Source organism: Danio rerio, chromosome 4 (assembly GCF_049306965.1).
Source record: "Danio rerio strain Tuebingen ecotype United States chromosome 4, GRCz12tu, whole genome shotgun sequence".
Lineage (NCBI taxonomy): Eukaryota > Metazoa > Chordata > Actinopteri > Cypriniformes > Danionidae > Danio > Danio rerio.
Window position 1 is genome coordinate 32,167,771 of NC_133179.1, and position 12,537 is coordinate 32,180,307.

General features: G+C 37.3%; 2 protein-coding genes across 2 annotated transcripts in view; one reads left to right on the forward strand and one right to left on the reverse strand.

Annotated features, from left to right (window-relative positions):
- Positions 1–12,537, forward strand: part of LOC137490091 (uncharacterized) — a 392,659-nt gene that overhangs the window by 75,637 nt on the left and 304,485 nt on the right. The window lies entirely within an intron of this gene.
- si:dkey-23a23.2 lies at positions 1,848–12,190 on the reverse strand. Its single transcript, XM_017355462.4, has 9 exons — positions 12,045–12,190; positions 9,229–9,274; positions 4,286–4,829; positions 4,098–4,196; positions 3,728–3,861; positions 3,452–3,646; positions 3,149–3,366; positions 2,829–3,047; positions 1,848–2,660 (listed from the first exon to the last, which is right to left on the reverse strand). The coding sequence occupies exons 2-9, from the start codon at positions 9,240–9,242 to the stop codon at positions 2,293–2,295; spliced, it is 1,791 nt and encodes a 596-aa protein (XP_017210951.2). The 5' UTR covers positions 9,243–9,274; positions 12,045–12,190; the 3' UTR covers positions 1,848–2,292.

The following is a 12,537-nucleotide window of genomic DNA, read 5'->3' on the forward strand; positions in this document are numbered from 1 at the left end:
TTTATATAAATAAAAAATAAACAAAACAGTAAATGTAGAGCTTTAATTGTAGCTGCTGAGCGCAATTAACGAAATATAGGCTATAGCCTAGCTTATATTTTATTACTTCTTCTTATGTCCTGCAACACTTAACGGTTTCCTTGATAACCGAATAATATGCATCATCCTTAAATTATTCTCTTAAATAAAGGGAAATTATCCATCAAGTGTCATATAGCTTAGGGAAATATTAATGTGATTAGGTGCCTCTTGAGCATTTGGGCAGAACGTTTGACGGCGTCAATCAAAAAGATGATGTTATGAAATACATTTTATACTGAGCTATTACCAGAAAATTTCTGTGGGCAACTTAACCCTGCCGTTTTTGTCGAGATTCTCCCGTATTTTACCATTTAATCCCGCTATCACGTTTATCCCACATGATTTTTAAGTTATTTCAGTGGGTGCTGGTAATGCTCTTGTCAGCTAATCAAAAACTTGTCTGCATATTTACTTATGGGTCAGTCACAGGTGGATAAGATTAATATTTGGTTATGCAAACTTTAACTACAAAAACTCACTACAAATATGCAGACATCTTTATTCTCACAATACCTAATTAAGGTATTTGCACCATATGCGTTTATGCACACAATTAAGCAGTTTACATTTAATGTTCCTTTGCGATTATACCTTTGGTGCAATTAAAAAAAGGAATAGCTGAATGTGTTCAAATATTCTTTAAATGTGTTTTATAACTATGAAATTTACTAAACAAAGTGAATCATTATGAATTTGCCTAGAAATGCTCCACATACCCCCCCCCCCCCCCAAGTCACAGCAATAAAACAGTACACAGCACAAAAATATTTTTCAGCCTACATCACTGAGAATATAGCTGCATTATTTTATTAACAAAGAATAAAAATGTTTTTGTTTCCCTCAACACATTATTAATCATAATGATTATTTTTGCCGGTGTAAGTTTATGCGCGCGCTGGTATTACTCACCCACTTACATTGATGATCGTGTTAATGGATGACCGCACACTTCAGTTCATCGGGTTGTTTACCTTTTGTGTTTTATTTAAAGCTTTTATTACAGAACATTTCAACCAATTATTGGAATGAAAAAACATGCATCAACACAAGAAAGCACGGGCGGTCTATTTAAAACGGCAATACAAGCACTGGCTGCTTATGTTGTGGCAGTGAGCTTGTAACGCAGACCGTGATAAGATTTAAACATGACAAAGATTTCTCCAGAGACAAGCGCCATAGTGACCAGCATCTTCATGACCAGAATGTTTAGAACTTCCGTTTACAGTAATTCGCGATCTATAAATAGGTTTTAATAGTGCTTTGAGTGGATTAGAAAGTATTTTTGTGACACAACTTTGAAAGGTGTCTGTTAAAGCTGTTAAATTTCTGCCAGATCTGTGGTTCAAGCGCGAGAGAAGAACAGTATCATAAGCCTTTTCTTTCTCGTTCTGCTTAATAACATGGCCCAAAAAAGATATTTAAAATAAACAAAACAATATGTCTTTTGACTGCTTTTTGAATAACTACATTAGACAATACTTGTACTTTTACTTTCAGTACTTGAGTAGTACATTTTGAAATAAACTACTTGCAATACTTCAGTACAAAAATGTTGAATACTTTATTATTCCACTTAAGTAGCACTTCTACTTCTACTTGAGTCACTTTTTTGATAGAGCACTTGTACTTTTACTTAAGTCTGGGTCTCTAGTAGTATCTCTGTGAAACACAAACTGACACTTTGAAGAGGGTTTTAAGACAAAACCTAATGTTGCATTATTATATTAATGTTGACCATATAATGATAGAAATTTTCAAAATAATCATCATGTTTTCCCTGTTTTATTTTAAGTTAGTTTGCAGCAGTTCAACCCAGTCCCCAGTATCCCATGACCTGAGTCCGGAGAGCTCCTCAAACATTCTTTGGTCAGCAGGAGTTTACATATAACGTAAAAAGATATGCTGTTGTTTGAACAGAGTTCTGCACATTTAAGTACAGGGAATTCTGAAGTTCAGTTTATAAAGATTCCAGCATAACAAATGCACATCTTTTTAATATCTTCAAGACAATTAAGAAACAGAACTCAGTGAAAACCACATGTATTTGCATGTTATACCTTATAACAGAACTCTTATTTTTCCCTAGAACTGCAAACTTTCTGGAGAGTTCTTTTAGGCCACAGACCAATTTCACATCTATGGGTTTTCTTTTTAGCATCGAAACACACAGTAATGCCCTGATCAGCTGTCCTTTGCATGGCCTATAATAATTTAAAAAGAAATAAATTTATGGTCAAATTTTAAATGTGTGTTCACGTCGATGTCTTGCAGTGCTTTAAAAAGCACAACATCAGTGTCCTTCCCATTGATTTTCATCACACAGTGTACCAGCTTAAGGTTTGCCATCTTGGATGAGTGATTGATTTTTCTCCCAAACGAGACTTTGTCTGGATGGCACTCACAAGGGAAGGTCCGCGCGTCAATGCAGAAGTCCCTCTGTCCTGCTTTGAAAAAGAAAAGGTAGCCGCTTTTATCTCTGATGTCTTCCATTATCTGTCTTCCACTGGTGCCAGAGATGACCTTCCCATGGTAATCACAGACAATGTCACCTTTGGAAAAGCGCTTGGTTGCAACCACTCCTGTGATGAAGAGGACATTACATTAGTTAGATTACATTAGACGGACAGGACATTTTTAGGTAGACCTGAACATTAAATAAAGTCAGACTTTTTAAAGAATGCCAGTGTAAAATGAGCTGCAGCTAAAAGTCCTCTAGGGCACAAAAATAAGGAAAGGTATGTACTAACCTTGACCCCGCACAGGACCAAAGTCCTTAATGGCAAGGCCTGACCAGCTCTGCTGCGAAACAGACTTGATGATAATTTCATCTTTCTCGATGGTCACCTTGAGAGCCGGCTTCCAAAGGCTCACAATCTCCTCAGGCTTAGGGTGATTGCCTTTCCACCCCTCTTGTCCAATAACCTTTGCCACTGTGACAGCTGTTGGTTTACTCTGTGTGAATTGTGCTAAAAGAGAGAGAAAAAAAATCCTCCATACAATGAATAAATGCCCAGGTTTGAGTAAATGACTGACTGTCAGTGCTGTGTTTATAGATTAGACAACTTACACAACAGATATTCCTGTCTCTGGTTATACTGGACGGTTCTCCACTTATCATAAAACACACGGTCATCAGGAAATCCGGCATTGAGCCGCTGCATCTTAGTCGGTGGCTGACCTCCACGGGAGACTGGAAAACTGGAAATAAATGATGAGAAGTCTTTCACTGGCTCGATCTCCTCGCTGGTTTCAGCCACTGCACGGCTCTCGTCTTCTATCGAAAAGCTGTAAAAATAATGTTAAAATCTATATTTAGAAAAGTACATGAAAACATGCATGCTGAATTCTGATGCTGGATGAGGAGACCTACCCCACCAAGGAGTCCAGCAGCACAGCCGTGTCAACAACCTGCTGAGGCTGCAGCCTTCTGTGAGTTTGGTGTGGGTCTCCAGAACTGCAGGCCAGATAAAGTGTAATGGCGTCTCGCTGGTGTGTAGGCAGGTTTTTTGCAGAAATCCGAAGAGTCTTCCGCATAAACTGACTGCTGCCCAAGGGCAGCTTAAACCTGCAACAAGGGAAAGAAATATGTGAGTTCTAAAACAACAAGACTGCTACTACATCATGAAGTGTATGTGTAGGCATGTACATGTCATGCAGGCGTCTCATGTCTTGTGCGACATTGCTCAAAGCCTCGCCAGAAGAGTTAAGAAAAAACTGGTTGCAGCACTTCTCAGGCCGGATGTTTTCAGGCCTGATCTGCACAAAATACAGCTGAAACCACTGTGGAGATAGGAAAGGGAGAACATTTTAGACTATGAGAGTATAATTGTTCAAACTATCTGATCACCATGTCCCACTGTCACAATATTGCTGTGGCCATGACTGCCAGACTGCAAGAGAACTTCACAGTGATCTTGAACACCACTCAGGTTTCAGAGTCTCCTGTTCTCACTCATCTGAAGAGTGTGCAATTAATTTTCACAGTAAAAAGTGTGACTTATCACAATTAAAAATACCACTTCCTCTTGAAGAGTGAGGGCAAACATCGCTTTCTGGCTGTGGACGCCAGTCACAACTCTGCCACCGTGGTGAAGCCGGTCCACCCATTCTGAATCCTGGAAAACATCGAGAACAGGGCATTTCAACATGTCATATGTATCACACCACATCACATGTGCTGACTCACTAAAGCAGATTAACTTACTGTGAAGGCTTGCACCGCTCCAGGGCTTTGGAAGTAGTGGTGGATCAAGATAGCCTCACAATAATAGCGGAAGAGCACCTTCTCACTACTAAGGACCTCAATGTTGTTTTGCAGTTTCATGCAGACTCGCAAGAATTCAGGTTTGGCAGCTCTCAAAATAGCAGCGCTGTCAGGAATGGCAGACATGGTGGCTTTTTCCGGTTCTGTGGGCTGGCTTACGACAGCTGTTTCCGGTTCTGTGGACTGGCTCACAACATCTGTTTCCGGTTCTGTGGGCTGGTTTTTGATGAAAAACCCACGCTGAAGGAGCTCCTTCACCATATTGGTGCGAGAGCTCCTATCGGGAAGGATCTGGCAGAGCTGGTTGTAGTCCCAGGTCCTGCTGGTCATCATCCAGGCCCTATTGGATGCCTTGGCCCTCTCCAGCTCCTTGGCTCTCTCCGCTGGTGTGCTGGCCTTCATGCACAGCCTGGTCAGGTGTACAGAGAGAGTTTTCTGTGGCTTCTGGCACAGCAGGCAATAGAAAATGTTGCGATTAACTGACCTGTAAAACACACATTCATGAGGTCAAGAACAGCTTTAAACTGGGCACACAAATTTAAAACATAAGATTGAATAACTAAAAACATGATGTATGTGAATATATATATATATATATATATATATATATATATATATATACATATATTAGTGCTGTCAACATTAACCCGTTAACGCATGCGATTAATTTGAAACAATTAACGCGTTAAAAAATTTTTACGCAATTAACACGGTTGCAGACTGCGTTAAGTGAAAGTGAGATGTTTCTTTTCCGGACAGAGCAGCCATGTGACATAATCTGCAGCCCATTGGTTCTTTTCTTTATTGACATTGGGCTGACCCAATCACAAACTTCCATGTTGGGCTCTGTGTAATGTAGGTGTGTATTTGTCAAAAAAGTCGAGAGTCACGCATGTTTCTTATGCGTGGCGGAGGGAGAGCAGAGGCGGAGAGCAGCCAGGCACTTGCCCTTTGCGTCTCTGCAGTCTGCAGTGGAGGACAGGTCATTATATTCCTGTCTATTCTATCTAGTTACCCATCTGTCCATATAAATATACTTTTGTTTTTTTTTTACTTTTAATCTGCATCACGGCCCGCAGCAACTTCCTCCTATGTTGTTTCCTTAACCTGCAAGTCTTTATTTTACAAATGATAAAGAATGTCTGCTTCTCAAGCTCTATGAGGGGTGTCATTCATGTATTTTAAGATGCACTTGGTCAAAAGACAATCGCCTGAGATATCATGACATTGTGTTTTTGATCGTCAGCATGATGTAGGCTTATAGTGACAATAATATTTATACAATATGGTTATAATGATATTTATACATGACCAAACTAGTGTGCAACTTAATCAACATTTAGTTTTATAGTTCGGGCTCAAACAAATATTTGTTGTCATTTTTAAATTGTTTAAGTTCATTTGATTGACAAAGTAAAATCTTTTAGCATCGTTTATTGTTTCATTATTGAGTTAAACATATTTTAAGGGTCTCTGATACATTGCTTTTATCATTTATCTTTATTTTATTAATCAACATTAACTGTGTGCGTCAGCAGGCAGTTTTTGTCATGTTCATTATTTATTAGGCTCCCTCAAAACACACAGGCACCCACATTTCCAGTGTGGACAATAATTTCATTATAATAATAAAAAAATTTAAGTTTTTAATTTGTCAACTCTCATTATTTCCTATATATGGCTTTTGTGCTTTTATAGAATGGGAGTTGGTAAACATAATCAAGGGCGTGGGGTGGTGGGGAGCATTTTGATTGATGTAGTGGGCTGCTCTGGCCCAAAATGCCAGGGCCGATTATTTTGTCCCAGTCCAACTCTGCAATTAGTACAATTGTTTGTTTTCAATACTTTATTATTATAATTTTCCATTTTCCATATCTGTAATACTTGTATTTTGGCTTTTTTTTTTTTGCAGTCCACTTAGAATCCAACATGGAAATCAATGTTTTCTTTATTGGCATTGATTGTTTTAAAATTTAAATGTCATTAACATGCCTGTGTTTTTATTTCTGTAATAAATATGGCTGTCAAGCCAGGATCTTGATGGTTTATTGTGTGTATGTTGTTTACATGAAGAAATCTGTGTTACAAGTTAAACAAAAAATGTAATAAACGATTAAATTTATAATTTAAATAGTATTTGTCTTGCCTTTACATTAATTTTACATTTGAATAGCCAAAATTACAAGTTTCGCAATTATTCTTTTTAAAAAGTGCGATTAATTTATTTTTTTAATCGAATAAAGCAAATATATATATATATATGTGTGTGAGTGAAAAGTTCAGATGCAAAAATCTTTAAATGCCATCCAAAGTTTTCTCCCTAAATGAACATTTTTCTTAACCTCCTATGTTTATGTTCAAGTATTTCACTCTAAAAGCAATGAAAAAAAGGCCGATGGAGTAGGTAATGCTGTCGACCCACAGCAAGAAGGCTGCTGGTTCGTGCTTCGGCTGGGTCAGTTGACGTTTCTGTGTGGAGTTTGCATGTTCTCCCTGCGCTCGTGTGGGTCCAAAGACTAAGACTAATATCAATAAAATATCCACTTCTAAGCTTTTTAAACTTAGATACAGATAAAGTAAGATAGATAAACTTAGATAAGATAACATTTTTGATTCAGCATGCTAACTCCAGTGAATGTTAACTCCATGAAATTAATGCCAAAAGATCAAATTAGGCCATACTATGTACAGTGTCTTGAACCGGACCAAAGCACGCTTGTCCCCCCTCTCGTCTCCCCAGATGGCCCGCACTCACATTACATTCGGGCCTGGGAACGCTTACTTCATAGACGATGCGCTGTTCAGTAGAAATGCGCTCTCACTCAGCAGAGTGTAGATTTTTCAAGTTGTACTGTTTTAGTCGTTTGGGATGCTGTGACACACAGTCAATTATTTCGCCGAACAGATCAGCAACTTTTGACACACATAAACAGTCATAAAGTCCTCGTGCTGCAAGAGTTAGGAGGTTTGCTGAAGGTGCAGCTGTGATGCAGTGAGAAGTTTGTGTCTGTAATAAACTACGACAGTTTGCGTTCATTGAAAGGTAAGAATGATTAATAAATCCATATGAAACAGTCGCTTAAAAGTCACGTCTTGCTTTCAGTTTCTGGCTTTTGCGTGTTTTGCACACACAAACGTACCGCGCCAAAACCCAATTGAACCATGCCTGAGCTCGATTCAGCGCACTCACACTTCTCAAACGATCCAGAAAACGGGCCTGGGCACAGTTCGGATAGCATAGAGTGAGTAGGCCCTTAGTCTCAAAGTACAGTTACTTAAGCAGGGCTCGACAATAAGGACTGCCCACTGGCTGCAGACCAGCGATCGAGACGATGGGGCCATTGCTGCCTTGTCACAAAAGTTTGGCTGTGACTGTCTGTTTATTGCGTGCAAATACAATCTTAGGGTGCTTTCACATATAGACGTTTATTTCAGAATCTGTCTCGTTACCCCTGTTAGAGTGGTTTGTTTGGCATATGTGAATCCAGCAATCGCGCTTGCATCCACGCCAAATCAATCAGTCCAAGATCACCTGATGATGGTCTCTGCTCGATTGAGTGGATCGATTGTTGTGAAAAAACAAAACAATGCAACGAACTAACGACCCAGGCTATGTCACAGTGTTTTATGATTGCGTAATAGGCATATGAAGAGAGAATTATGAGTAAGGCGAGATGTCATTCCTACGGGTAAATGTGAGTTTCATGTCTAATGCGAAAGTGAAAGCATTCTGAAATATTACCGAAAGCTGCTCAACATTGATCCGCTTTGCGATCTGATGCAGTCTCGGTTCATATGCTATGTCTCTCTATAATTTCAGCCTATAATGCAGAATTCTATCCAATGTTTTTTAATAGATTGGTTAATTCAATAGATAGATTTTTACAAAACCTGACAACTGGCATGAGGCTCTGTATTTGAAAGTCTGACCTCTCTGATTCACATTTGGTGACGATGTCTGAGGGGTGTCGAAATTAAAGTGCACACTTTCGCTCATAAAATTTTCTATACACAACTGGTCTAAAATTTGGGATCTGTGTGATTGTTAAATATGTTAAAATAAGCTTCTCCTGCTCACCAAGCATGCATTTAATTCATTATAAATACAGCAAAATTGTGAAAAGTTGCACTTTAAAATAAATGTTCAAAAGTAGTTTATCAATTAATTTAATAAATTAATCCAGTGATTTTAAAGATTAATTTTCTTTTTCATTACTCCAGTCTTCAGAGTCACGTGATCCGTCAGAAATCACTAATATTAATTATTATTGTTGGTATCATTATTATTATTTTATAGTCATAAATGTAATAGCAATAAAAGTAATCATGTCTGGAATAATAATTTTATTTGAAACTACAATAAGAAAGCAGTTTTTTTTTCTTTTTTTTATAAATATTTAACAATTTAAGATTTTTTTTTACATTTAATTACTGAATAATTTCTTTAAAAAATAACCTAACCCTAACCTTAAAAAATTTATACAACATATATATATATATATATATATATATATATATATATATATATATATATATATATATATATATATAACTAATATAAGTTAGTTATAATATATATTTTTATTAATAAAAATATTTATATATACACACACACACACACATTACAATTGAATTTTTTTTAAATAGTCAGAAAAAAAAAATTTCAATGAAAAGGGTAGGTATTACAATTGTTTGGCTATTGAAACAATTTAAAATACTGTATGTGGCTAAGAAATAGCTATTAACTTCTTTTTTTTTTTTTGGTAGGGCCAGTGAAAATTTTGGCAGGTCAAGTAAAAATCAGAACCACTGGCCCAATCAGGCTAGTAGAAAAAATCCTTAGCATTGAACCCTGTTAAGGCATACACAGAAATTGTACTTACATTTCAGATGCCATTTTTTCCCCTTTTCTTAACTTTCTGGAGAAGACTGAAGAAGAAGAAGAAAAAAAAAAGAGTTGATTTCTGGGATAGTGTTTGTCTGTTATCCACAAGTGAATCAAAGCAAGTGTAAAGAATAATGAAGACACTAGGTTTGAAACTTGAACTCCGGTCAATGGCCAATCAGGACACAGCTCAAAACAGAAGCCCAGCCACCTTCTTCCGGGTGACAATAGCCACATTTCAACTATCGGGCCAGTGCGAGCCAGGGCTTTAATCGGGCCGTGCCGGGCCAATAGCTTGGGAGGTTGAGAAATGAGACCGAAATCATGTCGCGTTTCCACTGTCGGGCTAGTAGCTCACAGCGCGTCACGCAAACACTTATATATTTATATTGTGTATTATCTTCAAAATAAATAAAGAAAAAAGCCTCTCGCGGCATAACAGAGCTGTGAAGGAGTGCTCTTGCCCGGTCTCACACACACATACAGCCATCTAAACGCGCACAAACAAACATTTTAAACTAGACAAAAACTCTTGAAAACTTTTACTGTCTCCTATGTCTTTACTATGGTGTAAAGATTATGATGCATTATTGAAACATAAAGGAGGATGCAGCAAAGAACGTCACTATAAATTAAAGCTACTTTATTATTTTATGCAGCAGCCTTACATTTAAAAAGGAAACATAAGGGTGATCATACGCAAAAAGACCCCAGATTATAAGACCAGATGTTTTCTTTCCCTTATTTCTTTATTTGTTTGGCGCATGTACTCATGTGCGATCAGAAAACTGCCCACCTCTCCTGTCACTCCGCCCCGAAGCCCCAGCTGGCTCTCCTTGGCCCAAGGTATCCGAAAAAGGCCAGCCGCTGGCCCCAAGAAAGCCCCGCTTTGGCCCGATTAGGCCCCGGAAGTGACAGTGGAAACGCCACTGGCCTTGGCTCGCTCGCTTTAGGCCCGATAGTGAAAACGCGGCTAGTGGCTGTGCAGCTAACAGGAACGATTCTCTACAAAATGAATCAATCTAAATTAAAAAAACATAGGAGAGTACAAATATTTGTAAAAGTAAAAGATTAGGTCTAGAGGCTCTAGATCTTCTCCAGCTCTCTCAGTGATGAACTCTGAAGTTTTGTTTTTAATTTTTTTTAGTTCTCAGGTTCTTCCTAAAGCCTATAAATATAAACTCTATCAACTATATATCCCTCTAAACTACACCACTAATGGCAAACACAGATTTAGATATATTATTGAGAACAGGATTTAGTCAATTATATATTTATCTGTTATATATAAAGTCAAACTAAAATAGAGAAGTAAAGCTACGGACTGTTACCTACACAAACAAGAGTTTCCAGCCGAGAGGGATAGAGGTAAAGTTGGTTTTATATTCGCACATTCGTTCATTTAGAAGTCTCTATATTGTTTACTATGTTACTTTGAATATTCGATCAGAATTAGCATGCAAGTGTGACTTGAAAACAACATTAGCACTGTTTATTTGACTGTGAACAATGTTGTACTTTGATAGTCATTGGCTGCTTATATGATTTCGCTATTTAGAGTTTGCAAATAATACTTTTATGAAATTATATTAAGGAGAAAGTCTGAATGTGTACATAAAACCAACTTTACCTCTATAAAGCCTGTCAGTTGATCAAGGTGTAAGAGTTTGCTTTGTTAAATTGTTACCATTATTTGGAAAAAAAAAAAAAAAAAAACTCATTAAAGCCTTTTTGGCCTTCATTACTGCTGTCCACGCGAGGTTCAACTGTAGAGGTAAAGTTGGTTTTATATTCACACATTCAGACATTCTCCTTAACAATATAGCTTCAAAAAGTATTATTTGCAAACTCCGAATCATTTTATCAGTAAATGACCATCAAAGTAGAATATTGTTCACAGTCAATTAAATAGTGCAAATGTTGTTTTGACGTCTGTCTTACATGCAATTTGAGACTAAATATTCAAAGTATCATGGCAATTAATATAGGGAGCATGTCACTGAATGAATGTGAGAATATAAAACCAACTTTACCTCAATTGTTCAACTATAAGTATACAAAGCTCCAAGAACACTTTCGAATGCCAAGAAACCTGTAAATATGACTTTGCCTCGATCTTCCACATTAGTTAAATGTGTGTGTTGGGCCAATATGGTTTGATCATTATAGAGGTAAAGTTGGTTTTATATTCGCATATTCGTTCATTTAGAAGTCTATATATTGTTTATCATGTTACTTTGAATATTCGATCGGAATTGGCATTCAAGTGTGACTTGAAAACAACATTAACACTGTTTATTTGACTGTGAACAATGTTTTCTTTGATAGTCATTGGCTGCTAATATGATTTCGCTATTTAGAGTAGAGTTTAGACTTTACCTCTATTTGATCATTTGGGCTACTTGTTGTTATTGAGGTAAAGTTGGTTTTATTCTAACATTCGTTCAGTGACATGCTCCCTATATTATTTGCCATGGTACTTTAAATAATCAGTCTGAAAGTATGAATGACTTCAAAACAACATTAGCACTATTTAATTGAATGTGATAAATGTTCTACTTTGATAGTCATTTGCTGATAATATGATTTCCCTATTTAGAGTTTGCAAATAATACTTTTTGAAACTATTAATAGTGAGAATGTCTTAATGTGTGAATATAAAACCAACGTTAACTCAATCTTGTTGTAGTGTTCGTCAATTCATCTTTGCAAGTTTTGTTTAGATCACTCGCCACATGTCTTTTGTTTACTTTCTACATCCCCGCTAATTCTATTGTTTTCGTTCTATTACTATATTAAGCTAATGTCACTCACGTGTTCTCCTTCATCCCTCTAGTCTGATTTCCAGTCAGTTTTGGTGTCCTTGATCATGTTCCGTTTAGATTTTTGTCCTGCTGCTCGCCAGCATCTTCCAGCACTCCCCTTCCCAGCGCTCACTCTTCCTCGCAGGTGTGTCGTTCTGCGGTATCGCCCTCTGTCGGGTATTATTGTTATTACACCCCTGTGAGAAGACCGTCAATCCCTCTACCGAGAAGCCTTTTTCCTTTTAATATCAACTTTAGTCTTTTATGACTGTTCCCTCTATACGGAGAGTTTGTGTTGCTGGAGTTTTTCTTCTGGAGTTTTTCGTTCCCCAATCAGCGTCTATTAGTTTTTTCCTCCTCGGAGCAGTTTTTGTTTAACCTTTTAAAGATATAAGTTTTTTTTCCCTCTGAGACGCTTTTGTTGAGACAGAGGTAAAGTTTTAGAGGTTTTATAGTCGCACATTTGTTAAACTGTATATTTTCCATGTTACTTTGAAATATTT